General features: G+C 39.9%; 1 protein-coding gene across 3 annotated transcripts in view; it reads right to left on the reverse strand.

Moving 5' to 3' along the window:
- The window catches only part of LOC109916356 (protein FAM227B-like), a 261,439-nt gene that overhangs the window by 6,563 nt on the left and 233,166 nt on the right, over positions 1-21,710 (reverse strand). For all 3 annotated transcript variants that reach the window (XM_048615832.1, XM_048615831.1, XM_048615833.1), the window contains exons 11-14: positions 10,169-10,284; positions 8,463-8,623; positions 5,467-5,544; positions 5,134-5,208 (exon numbers count right to left, since the gene is read on the reverse strand). In XM_048615832.1, coding sequence (XP_048471789.1) covers positions 5,134-5,208; positions 5,467-5,544; positions 8,463-8,623; positions 10,169-10,284 — 430 coding nt within the window. The remainder of the gene's footprint in view (positions 1-5,133; positions 5,209-5,466; positions 5,545-8,462; positions 8,624-10,168; positions 10,285-21,710) is intronic.

Consider the following 21,710-nt stretch of genomic DNA (forward strand, 5'->3'; position numbering starts at 1 on the left):
AATTTTGTGGTTCACATAGGAACCAATAACACAGTAGGATTAAGAAAGAGTTTCTGCTGAGGGATTATGAGCAGCTCGGGATAAATTTGAAAGCAGAACCACAATGGCAATAATCTCAGGATTACTACCTCAGCCATGTGCAATTTGTTGTTGGCTAAATGAAATTAGAGAGGTAAATGCATGTCTCAAAGACTGGCATGGGGGAAATGGGTTCTGATTCATTGAACACTGGCACCAGCACTGAGGAAAAAGACCTGTTTCATGGGATGGACTTCATTAGAACCATGCTGGGACCGGTGTTCAGTGAATTGAACAACTAGGGTTGTAGATAGAGATTTAATCTAATTAGTTGGTGGAGGGCTTAATTGAAGGGAAGTTTTAAAAAGCAAAAAGACCCTCTCTATCTCTGCCTTATGTTTGATGGTTTGCATTTCCCTTAATGAGCTTTGCATGTAAATTATTCAATTGGAAACACGGGTGATTTACTGGTGGTGGTTAATAGGTGGAAAAAATACCATGGGTGATTTGGTAATGGGAAAAGAAAGTTCAGTTGTGTGTAAGAGCATTTCTGGATATAAAATGAATCAAAACAAACAACACAGAAAAGATGCCGGATAGTGAAGAAACAAATAATGAAAGTGTGACAGGAAGTGGCAGAAAATATACGCAGAAGAGTGCCACGAAAATTAGAACCAAAATAAGTAATTATGGTAAAAGGTTAGGTTTTAGGCGCTTCATCTGAATTCACACAGTATTTTTAAACAAGATAAATGAGTCACTGGCACAAACAGAATAAACAGAAATAAATGAATATAACTTGATAGTCATTGCAGGGTGACCAGGACTCAATATTCAAGGGCATTGAAGAATAGGCAAAAAGGAAAAGGAGGTGCAGTAAGGTTGTTAATAAAAGATAGCATCAGTGTGGCGATGAGTAGTCCTACAGGTGCAATAGATCATAATGTAGAAGCAGTTTGGGTAGGAATAGGAATGGCAAGGGCAAGATGTCATGGTTGGGCATCACCTATAGGGTCCCAGTGCGTTGCCTCACTATAGGGCAAAGTATAAATCAGGAAATAATGGAGGTATGTAAGAAGGGCAGAATAAGTATCATGGGTGATTTTAATCTGAACATTGATTAGAAAAATAGGATGGGCAAAGGTAACAAGGAAGATGAATTTGTAAAATTCATCAGGGATTGTTTCTTAGAATAATACATTACACAACCTACACTGGAACAGGCTATTTTAGATCTAGTAATGTGTAATAAATAATGTTTCACTAATAAGCGATCTCATAATTAAGAATGCTGCAGAAGGCTAGCAATCACAACATGACAGAATTTCAATTTAGTTTGAGGGAGAGTAACTCAGCTCTTAAATCAAGGTCCTGAACTTAAATAAGAGTAACTGCAGACTTAGGAAGAAAGAGTTGTCCGAAGATGACTAAGAAAACAAGCTAAGGGGAAGGTCAGTAGTGGCAGACATTTCAACTGATACTTCAGAACACTCAGTAAAAATTTATTCTAGTCAAAAAGAAGAACTTGATGAGAATGGTAAACCACCCATGGTTAACAAAGACGGTCAAGGAATGTATTCGGTCAAAAACTAAGGCATGTAAAACAGTGAAAACTCGTGCTAAGCCAGAGGGTTGGGATCTTATTTTTAGAAATCAGCAACAGATGACTAAGAAGCTAATATTAAGAAGTAAATTCATTATGAAATTAAATAGATAAGAAATATAAAAACAATCGGCAAGATTGGTATATAAAAAGTGTAGCTAAAGTGAATGTGGGATCATTGAGAATGTGACTAGGGAACTGATAACAAGGAACAAGGAAATGCCAAATAACTTTAAACTAACATTTTGCAACAGACTTCATGAGGCAGAACTCTGTAGACACTCCAAAGGTATCAGATAAGTGAAGTGCTAATGGGAGGAAAGGTATTGTAACCGTCTCTATCCTGGGGGACAAACTAATTGGACTGAAGACAGACAAGTGGCCAGGACCTGAGCACCTACACCCAAGGATCTTAAAGCAAGTGGCTACACAGATAGTGGAGGCATTGATTGAAATATTCGAGAACCCACTTGATTTCTAAGAGGGTTCGAGTGGATTGAAAAACTGCTAATGTAACACTTGTGTTCCAGAAGGAAGGGAGACAGAAAGCAGAAACTGTAGGCCAGTTAGCCTAACGTGTCTTTGGAAAAATGCTAGTCTATTATTAAGGGAGAAATAGCAGGACATAACTTAATGCAATCACAGTCAATATGGTTTTGAGAAAGGGAAATCATATTTGACAAATTTGCTAGAGTTCTTTGACAATAAAGCAAGCAGAGGCAATAAAGGAGAAATAGTAAATGCGGTGTTTTTGGATTTCCAGAAGGTATTTAATAAGGTGCTATGTCAAAGGTTATTCCACAAGATAGGAGCTCATGGTATTGTGGGTAATATATTAGGATGGATTGAGGATTGGTTACCGTCCCAAATCCTATACTCAATGGTCTCAGCAATGAAGACATGCATATGCATACCAAGCTCTTCTTTACCAACCTGTTTACCAGTGACACAACTTTCAAGGAACTATGTACCTGAACCCCTCAGTCTCTCTGTTGACAACACTTCCCAGGGCCTTATAAGAAACTGTGTAAGTCATGCCTTTGTTCATCTTAACAAAATGTGTAACACCTTGCATTTATCTAAATTAAACTCCATCTGCCATTCCTTGGCCCATTGGCCTAATTTTTCAAGATCCCTTTGCAATCTTAGATAATCTTCTTCAGTGTCAACTATACCATCAATTTTGACGTCATCCACAAACTTACTAACTACGCTTCCTAAATTCTCATTCAAATCATTTATATAAATGACAACAACAGCGAATCCAGCAGTGATCCCTGAAGAACACCATTGGTCATAGGCCTCTAGTCTAAAAACAAACCCCTCCACCACCATCCTATGTCTCCTACTGTCATGTCAATTTTGTATCCAATTGGCAAGCTCTCCCTGAATTCCATGTGATCTAACTTTACTAACCAGTCTAAAATGTGGAACCTTGTCAAAGGCCTTAGTAATGTCCACATGGACATGTGGACAATGTTACCGTCTGCCCTCATCTATCGTCTTGGTCAAATCTTCAAAAAAGTCAGTCAAGTTGTGAGACATGATTTCCCATGCACAATGTCCTGCTGACAATCCCTAATCAGTCCTTGCCTGTCCAAATGCACATAAATCCTGTCTCTCAGAAGCCCGTCTGACAGCTCACCCACTGCTGACGTCTGACTCACCGGTCCATAGTTCCTAGCTTCTCCTTGCAGCCTTTCTTAAATAAAGGCACAATATTAGCCACCTCCCAGTCTTCCAGCACCTCACCCATGATCATCAATGATACAAATATCTCTGCTGAGGCATGATCTTATAGAAAAAAGTGGAGCAGGCTTGATGGGCTGAATGCACTAGCCTTGCTCCTATTTTTTATGCTCTTGTGTTCTTATTAAGCTTTAAAGGTCTATGCAATGTAGAAGATTTTCTTTTCCTCTCTTACTTACTTTCAGTTTTGTTCTATACAATCTACAACCTTAATACATTTAAAACTTTTTGCATCTGATATCACTCCTCTACAATGTTAACTCTCGCACTGATTTTGGTGTGCGGGATCACAAATCATATGGCCACCACCACAGACCAGTCATAGAGAACAAGGCAGTCCTGTGACTGATGTCTGGTGGAAATACCAGGGCTGTGATTTTCACTCTTGGATCAGGTAGAGTCAGGAGAAATCCCAGCTCTCCAAACTCCACCTTTAAAATTGATTGCTCTCATTTTAGATTTGGAGAGGGAATGGATTGAGAGTCAGGCCAGGTGACCCAAGAAAAAAATTGAAGTAGCTGTTTGCTTCCCAAGGTTGACATCCCTACTACTCTCACACCATTACTCTCTATACAAACCTACACTTGTAACCATGGTACATCATACCGTCATGCTAATCTACCCATTTACCATGTCCTCTAATACCCCTGTGACCCCAATCAAACCCATAACTCTTCACAGACCCTATGCCAACTCATATGTCCCCACATATCACCCCTTTCCCTTCCCTTTTGTGCCTATTCACATATTGTTCAGCATGAGTATTAATCAGGAGACTGGAACCAGACCTCTCTTACCAGGTCCAAGCACTATACTTCAAGTTCCAGATACAAGGAAATCCAACTTCAGTGGAGGTCTTCACCATTTAAATGGCCAGTTGCCTCTGAGAATTGCACATACATGAGCTACAGCTCAGCCCAAACCCTCCCCATGAAAATGAGAGATGCCAGGTTTGGGGATGGGTCTTTGGATTCCTGACTTCTCCTGGCAGTTCTGCCAGGTAGAAATACCCTTCACCCTGGCAAACATTGGGGCCCATTAGTTACATTCCACCAGTTTAACAACATCCATTAACTAAAACTATTTTGATCCTGAGATTTGAGCTAATTCTTGGTCCAATGAAATTGAATTCTAATGCATACCACAATATGCCTGTTCCTGAAGTAACTTAGTATGAAGTACCTTATCAATGGCGTTGTCAAGTCCAGGTCGACAATGACAACCAGACTTTCCTCATCACCTGCCTCAACCTTGAAAGAGGTATCTGAGAAGTAAAAGCTTTATCTGAAAAATTCCCTTTAATTTATAAAAGTGACACAATGGAACATGGATTCAAACACACAAAAGGAAGATTCGGCATGGATATCAGGAAGTTCATAAATATCTTGCAATCCAGTGAACATACAGTCATAAACATCCATTTGTTCCTTAAATAATTCCAGAGGTTTTGCATTCACAATCTCCTGTAAGTCTATTAAAAAACTTAATTGAGTTCTATGATATCGGTCATAACTTTCTGTACGTTTCTTGCTGTTATGGAAGCCATTTTATTTAAAAGGGAACAGCAATACCTAAAGTATAACATCAGTTTTTGATGTTAGTATTGCATTCCAAATGTTGTATTGAAAGAACCCAAAGACTGCATTAATAGCATGCACTTTTCTCACTTCACTCCAAAGTTCTCACAAAAGCAGCATCCTAGTTTTGAGTTGGCGATTGCCATTTCATTACTTCAATAGAATTTTGAACAAAAGTAGTACAACCTGTCAATTTTCCTGTTAAACTGGATTCGATCCCATCTTAGTGCTGTGAGTGCCTTTTGGGTTTGCTCATGTAAACTAAAAAACAAAAAAAATAAAATGCAGAAGAGATACGAGTGAATTATTTAGTAATCGCTGTGCAGAACAGCATTAATTGCGTAATATATGCTGTATCTATGCATTCAATTAGCACAACAGTTAAATGTTGATGTAAACTTTAAATTTAAGATGTAAACTTTACTCTGAAATCAAACGGTTGAACTATTTTTTCAAAATAAGAATCAATGTGGTGACAATGTGACCTAAAATAAAAATAAGTGTAGATTTTTAACTTACTCAATAATTTTCTGGTGGCGCTCTTTACTTCGTTTCTTTGTTTCTTTGATTAGATCTTGGTAGGTTGGAGAGAGTGGCGTGCACTGGTTTCAGTTAAAGTTAAAATGTTAACTACTTTAAGACTATTTAGTATCCTTGGGTAGTAATTGCCTTGTTTTTATTTTCTCATTCATCTTGCAATTTCATACTTAAAGACAGAGGACAAATTAAGAAAATGGAGCCAAAAGCAACATTAGAATCTTTTTAAAACGGGGTCCAAATCAGTTATGTGCAACTCAACATAATTTCAAAGCCTCCTGGGATGATGAACAAAACTGTAGTTTCATTTAAGGTCAAGGCTTAGCATTGAAAGTTTAATCAGCAACAAGTTAATTCAAAACTTAAAAATCCAGACCCAACTTAGATTCTTGTGCTGCAGGCTTGCATTGGGCTGAACAGTTTTACCAGCAGATTGATACCACCATGTTAGCCCACCCAGCATATTGTGAATTAATAGTTCAGGTTGCTGAAAAGGTAAAACAAAATGGATGATCTTCAACAATACAGCAAATTGGTAGGCAACAAGATTAGAGTATTTACTTGAAGAAATTACTTTCTTTATTATTGTAACATTATAATCAGGTTACTGAACTTGTGAACTACGAACTGCCTTAGTACAAACCTCCATACAGCGCTGGCCACTTTCACTTCTTTAACAATGGCCTTAAATTTTTGTTTTAAAAATCAAATTTTGATAGAAGCAATATTCTTTCAGAACAATTTTTTGTTTCCATGTAAAGGCTTTTTAAAGTATAGACACTCTCTTCCAATAGATGACTGCTGGATCCACCGGACCATTATGTACCATAAAATATTTGTTGGTCATAATGCTGAAATCTGGTATGCATTGTCAGGGCAAACTTCAGTTTCTATTCAAAAACAGCAGTTGCTGGAAAAGCTCAGCAAAAAAGCTCAGAACGGTTCTGAGGAAGGGTCACTCGACCTGAAACGTTAACTGTGATTTCTGTCCACAGACACTGCCAGATCTGCCGAGGTTTTCCAGCAATTTCTGATTTACAGCATCCGCAGTTCTTTTGGTTTTTATTCAGTTTCTATTGTTTTGTTTGTGTTCCCCTTTACTGTCTACATATAAAATGTTTTGATTTCCCATTGGTTGCCTGTGTATGATGTTCGTCTACTGGACAATAACAAACTTTGGGTCTCCACTGGGCATTGGAGAATATGTAGATAGGATATAGCTACAAACATGTTAACTGTGTGGCCTGGTGGTTAAACAGCGACTCAGGTGAGAGAATGGGGTTGTAATGTGAGGGAATGTCAGTCATACAGGCTATGTGCCATGAGCTGTGTGGTTGCAAGGCCACGGCATTGCAAATATCCACTGAGTAGTGAGTTGTTTCAGAAGTGGTACATGCTACTATGCCACTGAAGTCAGACATGAGGGCTGGCATCATGAGGGCAAAGTAGGGAGTTAGAAGTAGGTTTGACAAGAAATGGCAAGAAAACTCACTAGGCTTGCACTGAAATCCGTCAAAAAATCTTGAGGCAACTCGGATTTAGCCAAAATATGTAATAATCATCTCTCAAAATTGATGCAGCCAGCCAATATGAGGAACAATTATCCCAGTTGTAAAAGATCGTCTGGGTGTATTCAGCCATATACAGGAAGGCAATGACTATGAGGACAATAACAAAGATGATGTGAATGAAGACACTGCCTTGGGGATACAAAGCTAAATCTTAATTTGATATGACTATCTGCCAAACCTGCCTGCTGGAAGCAATTATATATTTAGGAAGGATAGAACTAATTAAGATGATGATATTTAGTTCTGAACATCATTAGTTTAATATGTAAACAATGATGCCTACATTGTATCAAGGGACAACGAACATAATTTGGTGACAACGTGACCACATTGTACGTTTGATATTTCCTTCTATCATTTTTCACATAATTTTGATGTTGCTAAAAAAATGAAAATCTCAAGGACAAATTATTTTGTTGAATATTACATTAAGAAATGTCATAAAAGTACAGAACACATCTCACATAACTGTATTGATTTATAAAGCTCAAATTACTGAAGGCGAAACAATCCTAATCTGATTACCTTATCAGTCTTGTGAGTAATTTTACTTTTACAATCTTAAATCAGATGAGTCTCAAATTAAGCTAAGATATTAAAAGTCATGAACTGTATTGTGACAACTTAACAACTTTTAAAACCTTCGTAATTATTACTTGAAACCATGCTGTTGGTATCACTCTGCATCACAAACCAACTGTCCAACCAACTGAACTAACCAACCAATACTGGCTGAGGTTACCATGAAGAACTCTCCTTCTCAACCCCTCCCTTGTCTGAGGAATGGTGACCCTCAGGTTAAACCACCATCAGTCGTCTTGTCTAATGAGAGCAGCCTATGGTCCAAAAGGACTGTGGTGACTATCATTATTATCTTTCCTATCCCTTGTTAACCTCATTGCTTGATGGTAATAGTTATGGTCCCAGTACCGTTACACAATTTATGAAAATTATAAAAGTATTCAGCAGCAATATTACATACTTCATGGATCACAGTTTATATTAAAGTATTTTTTCAATTCAGTTGTAGGATGTGGGCATCGCTAGCTGGCCCGCATTTATTGTTTTTCTCTATTTGTCATAGTTGTAATAAATTTCCATAGAAATTCTAGATTCCCACCTTTTAACTGTTTTGCTTTAACATTCCCAAGATGCATAAAATAATTTTGCATATAGTGAAAGAGGTTATGATTGAATTAAGGTTAATTTGCCAGTGCAACCAGCACTATTAAATGAGACTGTCAAGATTAGTTCAAATGCACTACATTTACATCCATACAGGAATATTGTTGCTGATGTGAAAAGATGATCATTTAACCATTGATAAGGACACAGTAAAATAATATTTTCACAGAAAGATATAAACAGATGACATTCCAAGAAAAAGTACTGAGCCTTAAAGGATATGGACTTTTGGAAATTTCAATGCGTTGCATTTTTGGTCCCATAGTGCTCAAACTTCTACCTTTTATCTTTTTCATGTTCAGAAAGTGAGATACCAGAGGGCTTCGACCAGAAAGTCTGAAAAGTATACGTTGAAATTCATGACCGTGGCCAACATAAGATGACTGTGAAAAGATACAGTTAAGATAAGTTTAATAATCGATTCAAAATGTAATGAAATATACCATTCAGAACAATGAGTTGGGCAATTCATGATTTATATTAGCTCAACTAATTAATCAAAAATAAGCCCGAGTACACCCCAATATACAGAATAATCTAGTAAGCAAGAGCTCTTCAGCTTGGAAAAAGATGCCTGTGTGGGGATCTGAAAAAGGATAAAGTACATGCATGATAAAAGTGCAGAAGTTCAAGATGATAAAGAGAAACTTAGTACAGACAGCAAGAACATTTTTTAAAATTCCACACAATGATTAATGATTAGAAGGGGTTACCATGAGACCAGAACACTAAACTTACTTCAGGACAGCTTGATGCTGTAACAAAAAGGCAGTACTCGTCATAGTACTGAGAAAAAGAGAAAGATTTCACTTGCACCCAAGTTGTGATTCAACATTTACCAACTGAGAAGACAGACATGGCTAAGGAACTATATTGTCTTCTTACAATACAATAGTACACTGATACACTCAGTCATCAGAATGCTCTTAAAACAGCAACACTACAGCTATACTGTGCTAATCATTTTTCATAAAACAGCACATTAAAATTCAAAGGTCCAGCTAATACAATAGTAGTACAACTTACATATACAATAACAAGGACATTACAAACTTGAAGAGTACCTCACTGCAAACTGCTTTGGGACATCCTGAGTCTGTGAAAGGTGCATACAAATGAAAGCCCTCTCAAAAAAGTAGAGGGACAAACATTTGCATTGACAATTCTCTAAGTAGAATCCATGGTCATCTATGATATGTTGCCAGTGGAACTCCAAATGCAAGAGAGAAATTCAAAGGAGTTTTTAATCTCTGGCTCCCTGGCATATCCTTAGCAGTGCTTCAGAATTAGATTCCTTGCCAAACCCATTGACTGAAGGTCTGTTATACATGGTAAAAAGTTAAAAATGCAAAGAAAATAAAATGTAATTACAACCTCACACCTAAAGGAAAATCTGATGCCATGTCACTGTAAATAAACAATCATGCAATCAGCTGGAAAAATGTTCACAAAATAAAAGTAAGCTTGAAGTTAACATGCAATCAATAAGGATCGTGTATCAATCATTAATTGCCAAGCTGATCTTATAAGTCCGTCCTCCTACTTCGTACTGCATTATACCATTGTGAGCAGGACTTTAAATATAAATATGCCTTTTACTATGAAAGATGAATGCAATAGTTTGGCTGTGATATTATCTTTGTTTAAAAAAATATTGCCTGCACCCAATTTACACAAACATGGTCCTACAGCTAAGTTTCAAGAGGAGTTTATTATTTGGTGTTGTTAAACAGCTTTAGACTGTTTAAATAGGCAAATAAGGTAGCTAAAGCCCCTATGGAATTCAATTAGAGACATAATTCCTGCTTTTTACTTGGACATTGTTGGGTGCAGCTTCACCATTTTCATCATATGGCTGAACATCCCTGCCCGGCCCGAAAGCTTTTGGTGCCTTAATATTTGTCAAACAAAGTCTGTGATAAATGTACCTCAGTCTTAGCAGGACGTGTACTTGTGCTTTTTGGAGCTGGCATATCTCTCCTGTTCAGATTTCTTGTATCTTGTTTCATTAGCTCACCAAGGTCAAAATCCAATGTCAACTTAGCTAGAAAATAGAAGACATTGATCAATGCCTACAGTGATTCCTTAATTTAAAAGATTAGTTATTTCCTTTGTGAAATTACAAAATCAGACAGAAGTCACAAGCTGTTTAGAGCTTCTTTTTGCTGTTCTGTCTTATTTACTTCAATTCTGTTTACTCCAAAGAGATTCAGTAAACAGATTTTAGATCTTTTACCACGCACACATTGGCACTCAGCACCCCTTCACCAGTCTCACAATTAATGTTATGGAATCAGCACTGCAATGAAACTTTGTATAGTGACCACACATGAAAAAAAATTACTCAGTGCAGAGATTTCTGGGAAAAATCTATTGAGAAATACTTGTCTTAATCTTATCATCTGCTCTTAACAGTAGAAAGTGAACAGTCATGATCTCCAACAGTAAGACCAGGAAACAGGAATATCAAATGATTTCCTACACCGGGGTTTGATTTCATGATGACCAAAGCACATGAGAGTAGAGGTAAGGGGATTATCCAGAAACCTGTGTGCATGACTGAGTGGCTGACTTAGGCAAAAGATAGAAAGGTTAATCAGGAGGCAGCAGAAATCACAGGGACTGAAGAAATGTCAAACTACTTCTTTCAATTCATTACAGAATAAAACATTCAGCTTTTTGTTTTTGCACGGAATCAATGAGCTTAATGTGTTCCTTCCGTAAAGTAACCATTTTATAATTAATCCCGTAAAAGAATTAGCTGGTTTATAATCTTATGATATCGCATTTCAATTAGTTGTACTCTCAGTACATGTTGCATATATTGCAATTGCACCTTAAAAGCTACAGGCAAATCTCATGACTTCAGAAATTTCTAAGTGACTCTCAGAACACATCAGTTCATTTATAAAGTTAGCAGATCACTAGAAAATGACAAACATAAGTCTGATCTTCAAATAATGTTCTTGTGTCTCACCAATCACAGAATATTGCATTTCAGATACAGACTATTTGGCTAGAAACAAAAACGTTATGCCAATGTATTTCTTCATTAGCCGTTTATTGTAATGCCACTGGCTCAGTCTCTATATCTTATAAGTTTTGGAAACAGGGGACTTAAACTGATCTTATTGTCATTATATTGAACCAGTTAGGTTTATAAATATTTTCAAAGGTTAACAATAATGATAATCATGATGATTCATTGTCACTTGTACTCTACAATGAACAACACAGTAAAATACAGTGAAAAGCTTCAACTGTTGCCACTATCCAGCGCCATTTTGAAAATTTTTAGATTAAAAAGAATGAAAAGATATAGCTGAACAAGAGACCGCCTCACTGACACCTGGGGTTCCTGCTCTGGGCTTACCACTACCAGGAGTCCCTGGCTTTGCCGCCAGACCAGGCCTCTGCTGACTCACCAGGAGTCCTGCTCTGGCCACATTCCTCCGCGATGTCACCTTTGCCACCACCGACAGGAAGAAGATGAAGAAAGGGAAAGACAAAGAGTAAGAAAAGAAGCAGCCAGTCTGGGCTGCACGGGCCTAGGTGCTGAACACTGCTTGCCTTGCCAGTGCCGCTTTCTTGGACCATATCATCTTGTCTGATTATGCTAATTTTGTCTTCATTCTCAGAATGTAAATATTGCCAAAAGTGGCTTGCTATGCCGATCAGAGAACCATTAGAGTCAACCACATTGGTGTGGGACTAGAGTCATATTTGTATAATTTATGAACAAGTTCAGCTTTACAATAATTAGAATCATAGAGTCACGGAGATATACAGCGTGGAAACAGACCCTTTGGTTCAACTCGTCCATGCTGACCAGATATCCTATATAAATCTAATCCCATTTGCCATCATTTGGCCCGTATCCCTCTAAACCCTTCCTATTCATATACTCATCAAGGTGCCTTTTAAATGTTGTAATTGTATCAGCTCCCACAACTTCCTCTGGTGGTTTATTCCATACACGCGCCACCCTCTGCATGAAGACATTGCCCTTTAGGTCCCTCTTATATCTTTCCCCTCTCATCTTAAACCTACGGCGTCTAGTTTTGGACTCCACCACCCCGGGTAAAAGACCTTGGCTATTCACCCTATCTATGCCCTTCATGATTTTATAAACCTCTATTAGGTCACCCTTCAGCCTCCAACGCTGCAGGGAAAATAGTCCCAGCCTGTTCAGCCTCTCCCTATAGCTCAAACCCTTCAACCCTGACAACACCTTCATAGATCTTTTCTGAACTCTTTCAAGTTTCACAACATCCTTCCTACAGCAGGGAGACCAGAATTGCACGCAGTATTCCAAAAGGGGCCTAATCATTGAGTCACACCATCTTATTTGCAGTACTTGCACTGCACTTTCAAACTCTCTGCTCTGTCATTTCAATCTGTCAGCTCAATGACTTCTTTGTCATTTTCCAGAACAGTTAATCAATATATAAATTGCTAAGTTCTTGTATTTCCCATAATTGTCACATTCCTCCACTCACTGGACCCTCTGGAATATTATAATGTTATTTAAGTACCAATCTGGGCAAACAACATTTGGATGATCCCTGTGTCATGGTCACTTTGAATACCACTATCCAGCTTTTGCACTACCACATCCTATTTCTCAGCATCTCCAAGTCAAAACACATGAGCCATTAAACACTGAATTAAACAAACCACCTACCAACTGCTCAAAAATCCAGAATGATTTATTGACAAAACAATCAAGGAAAAATGAACCTTAAACTTTGGGAACTACTTTTGGCAAGTATTGCCTTACCATCAGAGCCCATTAAACCCATGACAATGATTACCCATTTTCACGTCTCTATTCCATCTCGGTCAGGAATGTCACTGGTATTGGAAGTCTGAACCCTATCCATTTCACCTATCTATTGTCTAGAGGAACCTCTTTGCCCTCACAAGGAATCGCAGAAAGATTAAAAAATCTGGTCATTCAGTATACTAAGTGTGTAATGAAGTGAGTTTGACCTGTATATTTAGATCCATGAGGATCAACTCATTAAATACCCATGGCGTTGGAAGTTTCACAATGTGACGTTATCAACATTTATAGTTTTTAAATAACAGATTTCATATTTAGCACTTCTTAAAATTCACCCACCACACAAGCTTTAGTAGGATTGATGACTTTTGACACGCAGGCTGAGCAAGTTCTTTATGCAACTTTTAGACAGTTGGCTTTTCCCGATTCGTTTTTCCTATGGGATGAGAGCATCATTGGTAAGCCCGTCCCCCTACATCCCCTCAAGGAGGTAGTGGTGAGCTGCTTCCTTGAACTGCAGCAGGCCACCTGGTACATCCAGTGACTTTTGCCCAGGGAATTCCAGGATTTTGATCAGCGGTTGGCACGGTGTCACAACAGTTAGCATTGCTGCCTCTCAGCACCAGGGACCTGGGTTCAATTCCAGTCTGAGTTTGCAAATTTTCCCCATGTGCGCTTGGGTTTCTGCCAGGTGCTGCAGTTTCCTCCCACAGTCCAAAGATGTGGTAGGTGGATCATCCATGGGAAATGCAGGGTTACAGGGATACAGTTGGGGGTGGGTCTGAGTGGGATGCTCTTTGGAGGATTGGTGTGGGCTCAAATGGGCCAACTGACCTGCTTCCACATTGTAGGGATTCTTTGTGACAATGAAAGAAGTAATATATTTCCAATTGTCACTTACTACACCAAACCTAAATATTGTATAGGTTTGCTATATTAATACATCTAATATGTATTTGGGTAGCACGGTATGAGGTTTGGAAGGGAACTTGCAGGTCATGTTCCCATATTTATGCCACCCTTGTTCTTCTAGGTAGTTGAATTTGGATATTTGGAAAGTACTTTAGAATTGGCAAGCTGCTGCAGTGCATCAGTCATACGGCACATACTGCTGCCACTAGGCAATGGTTGTGGAGGGAATCCATTTTTGAACCAACAGATTGTTTATTTGTTTTTATCAGCATGCAAACAAACAATTTTTTTTGTCTTAAATGGTGTTGAGCTTCTTGCTTGTTGGAGCTGCACTTATCCAGGCAAGCAGTGAGTGCCCTATTACATTCCTGACTGAGGACTTGTAGATGGTGGATATTTTTTGGAGAGTCAGGAGGCGAGTTACTGATCACAGCATTCCAGCTTCTGATCTGGTCTTGTAGCCACAGTAGATTTATGGCCAGTCTAGTTCAGCTTTTGTTCAAATGCAAACCCCCCCAGTTGTTGATAGTGGAGGATTCAGAGATGGTGATGCCATTGAATGTCAAGGGGAAATGGTTACATTCTTTATTTGAAATGGTCATTGTCTGGCATTATGGTAGAAATGTTGTCACTTACTAGACCAAACCTAAATATTGTACAGGTTTACTACATTAATACATCGAACATGTATTAGGGCAGCATGGTGGCTCAGCGATTAGCACTGTTGCCTCACAGCACCAGGGACCCGAGTTTGATTCCACGGGCGACTGTCTGTGTGGAGTTCGCACATTCTACCCATGTCTGTGTGAGCTTCCGCCATGTGTTCTTGTTTCCTCCCACAGTCCAGATTTGTGTAGGTTAGGTGGATTGACCATGCTAAATTGCCCATCGTGTTCAGGGCTGTGCAGGCGAGGTGACTTAGCCATGGGTGAGGGATTACAGGGAAAAGGAAGGTGCTGGGTATGGGTGAGATACTCTTCAGCGGGTCAGTGTGGACTTGTTGGGCCAAATGGCCTGTTTCCACATTCTAGTGATTCTATAATTCTAATGTCCTATACAGCCACAACATGACCTCCCAGCTTCTACACTCAATGCACGGATCAATAAAGGCAAGCATACCAAATGCCTTCTTCACTATCCTATCTACCTGCGACTCTACTTTCAAAGAACTATGAACCTGCACTCTAAGGTCTCTCTGTTCAGCAACACTCCTAGGACCTTACCATTAAGTGTATAAATCCTGCCCTTATTTCCCTTTCCAAAATGCAGCACCTCACATTTATCTAAATTAAATTCCATCTGCCATTTTTCAGCCCATTGGCCCATCTGATTAAGATCCCATTGTACACTGAGGTAACCTTCTTCATTGTCCAATACAGCTCCAATTTTGGTGTTATCTGCGAACTTACGTTTCTGAAAAAAATTTTCTGAAGAAAGGTACCAATCTGAAACGTCAACTTTCCTGCTCCTCTGCTGCTGCCTGATCTGCTGTGTTCCTCTAGTTCCACACTGTGTTGTCCCTAATCAGTCCTTGCCTTTCCAAATATATGTAAATCCTGTCCCCCAGGATTCCCTCCAATAACTTGCCCACTGCTGATGTCAGGCTCACCAGTCTATAGTTCCCTGGCTTTTTCTCACCACCGTTCTTAAATAGTGTACCATGTCAGCCAATCTCCAGTCTTCTGGCACCTCACCTGTGGCTATCCATGATACGAATATCTCAGCAAGGGGCCCAGCATTCACTTCCCTAGCTTCCCACAGAGTTCCAGAGTACACCTGATCAGGTCCAGGGGATTTATCCATCTTTATGCATTTTAAGCCATTCAGCACCTCCTCCTGTAATATGAACATTTTTCAAAATGTCACTATTTATTTTCCTACATTATCTTCCATATCATTCTCCACAGTAAACACTGATGCAAAATACTTGTTTAGTATCTCCCCCATCTCCTGTGGTTCCACATGTAGGCGGCCTTGCTGATCTTTAATGGGCCCTATTCTCTCCCTTGTTACTTTTTTGTCCTTAACATATTTGTAACATCCCGTTGGATTCCCTTTAACAAGATCTGCCAAAGCTTTCTCATGTCCCATTTTTGCTCTCCTGATTTCCCTCTTAATTATACTCTGACTGCCTTTATACTCTTCTAGGGATTCACTCAATCCCTGCTGTCTATACCTGACATATGCTTCCTTCTTATTCTTGACCAAAACCTCAATTTCCCTAGTCATCCAGCATTCTCGACATCTACCAGCCTTGCCCTTTACCCTAACAGGAACATACTCTCTCTGGACTCTCATTATCTCATTTTTGAAGGCTTCCCATTTTCTAGCCTTCCCTTTACCTGTGAATATCCAATCAACTTTTGAAAGTTCCTGCCTAAATCTGTCAAAGTTGGCCTTCCTCCAATTTAGAATTTCAACTTTTAGGTCCGGTCTATCCTTTTCCACCACTATTTTAAAATTAATAGAATTATGGTCACTGGCCCCAAAGGGCTCCCACTGACACCTCAGTCACCTGTCCTACCTTATTTCCCAAGAGTAGGTTAAGTTTTGCACCTTGTCTAGGAGTTACATCCACATACTGAATTAAAAAATTTTCTTGTACACACTTAACAAATTCCTCTCCATCCAAGCCCTTAATGCTATGACAGTCCCATTCTATGTTTGGAAAGTTAAAATCCCCTACCATAACCACCCTATTATTCTTACAGATCACTAAGATATCCTTACAAATTTGTTTATCAATTTCCCATTATTGTACTATACGGGGGTGGGGGACGTGGTCTATAGTACAATCCCAATAGGGTGATAATCTCATTCTTATTTCCCAGTTCCACCCAAATAACTTCCCTGGGCAGATAGTTCCTCTGCTGCTTGTACAATTTAAAATAAGGTCTGATTTAAAGCCTATAGTTCAAATTAAAACATTCCATAAGCTCTGGAAACATTTCACTCAACCTTCAGTTTTACTAATGGAGAAGAACTTTTTCCTGTCAGCTTTGTGCAATCAATATAAACTGACCTGAACTGGAAGCTGGTACATGGTGTCCCATGATTGTATTTGAATGTGTACCCTGGATTTGGGAACGAGATAAACCATTGATGAATAGAGAAATTAGAAATTAAATCATTGTAGACCAGATGAAAATGAAAAGCACGATTTTTTGTCATGAAACAATTAAATTTTAATCTCAGTGAGGGAGATGAGGTCAAAAAAGAGGCAACATGGTACAACAGACTATAGTACTTACCTTCCAAAAAGATAACCAAAGAGGTGGTGAACTCAAATGTCATCACAGAAAGCTATCAAACTGAAACAAAAACAGAAATTGCTGGAGAAACTGAACAGGTCTAGTAGTATCTCTGGAGAGAAAACAGAGTTAATGCTTCGAATCCAGTGACCCTTCTTAGGAACTCGAGTTCTAGAGATTATCAAAAGGCTTATCAAAGAGGTAAGCTAAAAGCAGGTTTTTGAAGGAGGAGATAAATGTAGTAAGAAGGAGTTAAATTATGATGGAAATACAATGCAGTAAATGAAACCATTGTTGTGTGTACAGATAGTAAGAAGAATAATAAAACATAATCACATAGAATATCCTTAGTAATTTTAAGCAATGTAGCCATGGTGCATTGCATATGGTGCACACCAGATTGAATAGATTCAAACACACAGCAAAGAGAAAGGTAGGCTCAGAGTTCTGCATGATACCAAACAGGAGGATGTTAGCCATTACAGAAACATGGTTACAAGGAGATCAAAGCTGGGAACTAAATAGGCAGAAGGAAAGAGTGCTGAGGTAGCATTGTTGGTACAGGATAGAATAAGTATGATAGAAAGAAATGATCTTGATTTGGAAGGTACAGAATCCGTATGGATGGAGGTAAGAAATAATATGGGGAAGATGACACTGTTAGGAGTAGTCTACAGCCTTCCTGACAGTAATATACTGTAGAAGAATAAATCAAGAGATAACGAGGGTATGTAAAAATAAAAGGCAGTACATTAAACATGGATGACTTTAATCTTCATGTAGAATGGGATAGTCATATTGGTGCAGGTAGCCATGAGGAAGAATTCATACTGTATTCAGAACAGTTTTGTAGAACAATAGGTTGTGGATCCAAGCAGGGATCAGGCTAGTTTGGAACTGGTGATGTGTAATGGGGCAGGTTTAATAAATGATAACAGAGCATAACATCCCCTTCGAAACAGGAACTTGGGTCAGAAATAACTGAGCTAAGCTTAAATAAGGGTAATTACAAATGAATGAGGGCAGAGCTAGCTGGAAGAAACTGGGGAAGGAGTTTAGCTGAACAGATGGTTGAGGGACAATGGCAAACCTTTTAGAAAATAGTTCAGGCCCACAGCAAAGAGATATTCTGGTGAGGAAGAAGGATTCTACCAAGGGGTAAGCTGATCATGGTAAATCAAGGATAGCATCAGATTGAAAGAATAAACATGCAATGTGGCAAAGATTAGTGGCAAGCCGGAAAATTGGAAAAGTTTTAAAAACCAACAAAAGATGACAAAAAAAAAGAGAAAATAAACACTGAGGATAAACTTGCAAGTAATACTAAGCTGGACAGCAAGAGCTTCTTTGAATACATACGAAGAAAGAAAGAAGCCAAAGTGAGCATTGGCTCCTTAGAGATTGATGATGAAGAAATAGCCATGGGGAACCAGGAAATAGCAGAGGACTTTTAATAAATACTTTGCATCAGTCTTCACAGTACAAGACATTAGTAGCATTCCAAAATCATTAAATATTTAAGGGGCAAAAGGAGGAGAGGAAATAAATGCAAGAACTATCACTAGAGAAGTGCTAGGGAAACTAATGGACTTGATGGGATGCATCCTAGAATATTAAAGGCCATAACTACAGAGATGGTGGATGTTCTGGCAGTAATTTTCTCAGAATCCTTAGATTATGGGCAAGTCCCAGAGGATTGGAAAGCTATTAATGTAACACCTTTATTTAAAAAGGGAAAGAGACAAAAAGGCGGGTGATTATAGGCCAGTTAGCTTAATGTCTGTAATTAGAAAAATGTTAGTCTATATTACAAAGGATTTAATAGCAGAGCATTTAGACACGTATCAAACAAACAATCAAGCAGAATCAGCATGGCTTAAATGAAAGTAAATCATTTCTTACAAATTTACTAGAAATCTGAGAGGAGGTAACAAGCAGGATAGATAAAGGGGAAAGCATTGGATATAATATATTTGTATTTTCAGAAGGTGGTTGATACAATATCACACATTAGGCTGCTTAATAAGACAAAAGCCCAGATGTTCAAAGTAATATATTAACATAGACAGAGGATTGTCAAACCAATGGAAGATGGAAAGTTGGGATAAGGAGAATATTTTCAAGATGGCAACCTGTAACTAGCGGTGTGTCACAGGGATTGGTGCTGGGGCCACAATTAATGAAATGGATGAGGAGATTGAATGTATTATGGCCAAGTCTGGAGATGAGACAAAAATAGGCAGGACAGCAAGTGGTAAGGATAATACAAAGAGTCTGCAGAGAGATATAGACAGGTTAAGTGAGCAAAAACTTGGCAGATAGAATATAATATGGGGAAATGAGCAATTATATACTTTGGCATGAAGAATACAGGAGTGAATATTATTTAAAGCTACAGAACACAAGGGTTGGGGAATCCTTGTCCATGAACAAAAAAAATCTAGCATCCAAGCACAGTAATAGGGAAGGCAAATGGAGTGTTGGGCCTTTATCTCAAAGGAAATGAAGTATAAACATAGGGGTAACAAGGTGTGGAGCTGGAGCAACACAGCAGGCCAGGCAGCATCAGAGGAGTAGGAAAGCTGACATTTCGGGTCAGGACCCTTCTTCAGAAATGGGGGAGGGGAAGAAAGCTCTGAAATAAACAGTGGGGGGCGCGGTGATAGCAGGTATATAGTGAAGCGGATAGGTAGGAGAGAAGACTGACAGGTCAAGGAGGTAGGGATGAAGCTAGTAAAGGTGAGTGTAGGTAGGAAGTGGGGATAGGGATTGGTCAGTGAGGAGCGGGGCGGATAGGTGGGAGAGAAGATGGAAAGGTCAAGGAGGCGGGGATGAGAGGGGGGCTGGTCTTGGGATGAAGTCGGGAGTGGGGAGATTTTGAAGCTCGTAAAGTCCATATTGAGACCATTGGGTTGTAGGCTTCTAAGGCGGAATATGAGGTGCTGTTCCTCCAGTTTTCGGGTTGCACATTGTGACACTGGAGGAAGCCCAGAATGGACGTGTCATTCAAGGAGTGGGAGGGGGAGGTGAAGTGGTTCGCGACTAGGAGGTGTTGTCATTTGTCACGAACCGAGCATAGGTGTTCCACAAAGCAGTCTCTGAGCCTCCGCTTGGTCTCCCCAATGTAGAAGAGGCCACATCGGGAGCAGCGGATACAATAGACCACATTAGCAGATGTGCAGGTGAACAGCTGTCTGATGTGGAAGGTTTTCTTGGGGCCTGGGATGAAGGTGAGGGTAGAGGTGTAGGGGCAGATGTAGCACCTCCTGCGGTTGCAGGGAAAGGTGCCGGGGATGGTGGGGCTAGTGGGGAGTGTGGAGTGGACGGGGGAGTCGTGGTGAGAGCGGTCCCTCCGTAAGGCAGATAAGGGTGGGGAGGGAAATATATCCTTCGTAGTGGGGTCAGATTGCAGGTGGCGGAAAATGATGTGTTGAATCCGGAGGTTAATGAGATTAAAAGTGAGGACAAGGGAATTCTGTCTTTGTTTTTATTGTGGGGAGGGGATGTGAGGGCTGAGGTGCGGGAAACGCAAGAGATGCGGTTGAGGGCGTTTTTAACCACTGAGGGGAGAGGAAATTGCGGTCCTTGAAAGACAAGGACATCAGGGATGTCCTGATGTGGAATGCCTCATCTTGGGAGCAGATGCAGTGGAGGCAGAGGAATTGGGAATAGGGCATTGAATTCTTGCAGGAAGATGGCTCCCTACTATCCCCACCACCTCCGGCACCTTTCCCTGCAACCACAGGAGGTGCTACACCTCCACCCTCACCTCCACTACGCTCGGTTCGCGACAAACGACAACACCTCCCAGTCGTGAACAACTTCAACTCCCCCTCCCACTCCCTGGATGACATGTCCATCCTGGGCCTCCTCCAGTGTCACATCGATGCCACCCAGAAACTGGAGGAACAGCACCTCATATTCCGCCTTAGAAGCCTACAACCCAATGGTCTCAATGTGGACTTTACGAGCTTCCAAATCTCCCCATCCCCGACCTCATCCCAAGACCAGCCCCCCTCTCATCCCCGCCTCCTTGACCTGTCCATCTTCTCTCCCACCCATTCGCTCCTCCCTCCTCACTGACTAATCCCCATCCCCACTTCCTACCTACACTCATCTTTACTAGCTTCATTCCCGCCTCCTTGACCTGTCCGTCTTCTCTCCCACCTATCCGCTCCACTATATACCTGCTATCACCGCCACCCCCTCTCTATTTATTTCAGAGCCCCCTTCCCCTCCCCCATTTCTGAAGAAGGGTCCCGACCTGAAACGTCAGCTTTCCTACTCCTCTGAAGCTGCCTGGCCTGCTGTGTTCCTCCAGCTCCACACCTTGTTATCTCAGTCTCCAGTATCGGCAGTTCTTACTATCCCTGAATGAGTTATAAATATAGAGGGCTTTTGCTAAAATTTTATAAGGCACTAGTCAGATCACAGCTGAAATACTGTGAACAGTTTTGGTCCCTTATGTGAGCAAAGATATATTGGCGTTGGAGGCAGTCTAGAGAAGGTTCACGAGGCTGA

Source organism: Rhincodon typus, chromosome 33, assembly GCF_021869965.1.
Source record: "Rhincodon typus isolate 14 chromosome 33, sRhiTyp1.1, whole genome shotgun sequence".
NCBI lineage: Eukaryota > Metazoa > Chordata > Chondrichthyes > Orectolobiformes > Rhincodontidae > Rhincodon > Rhincodon typus.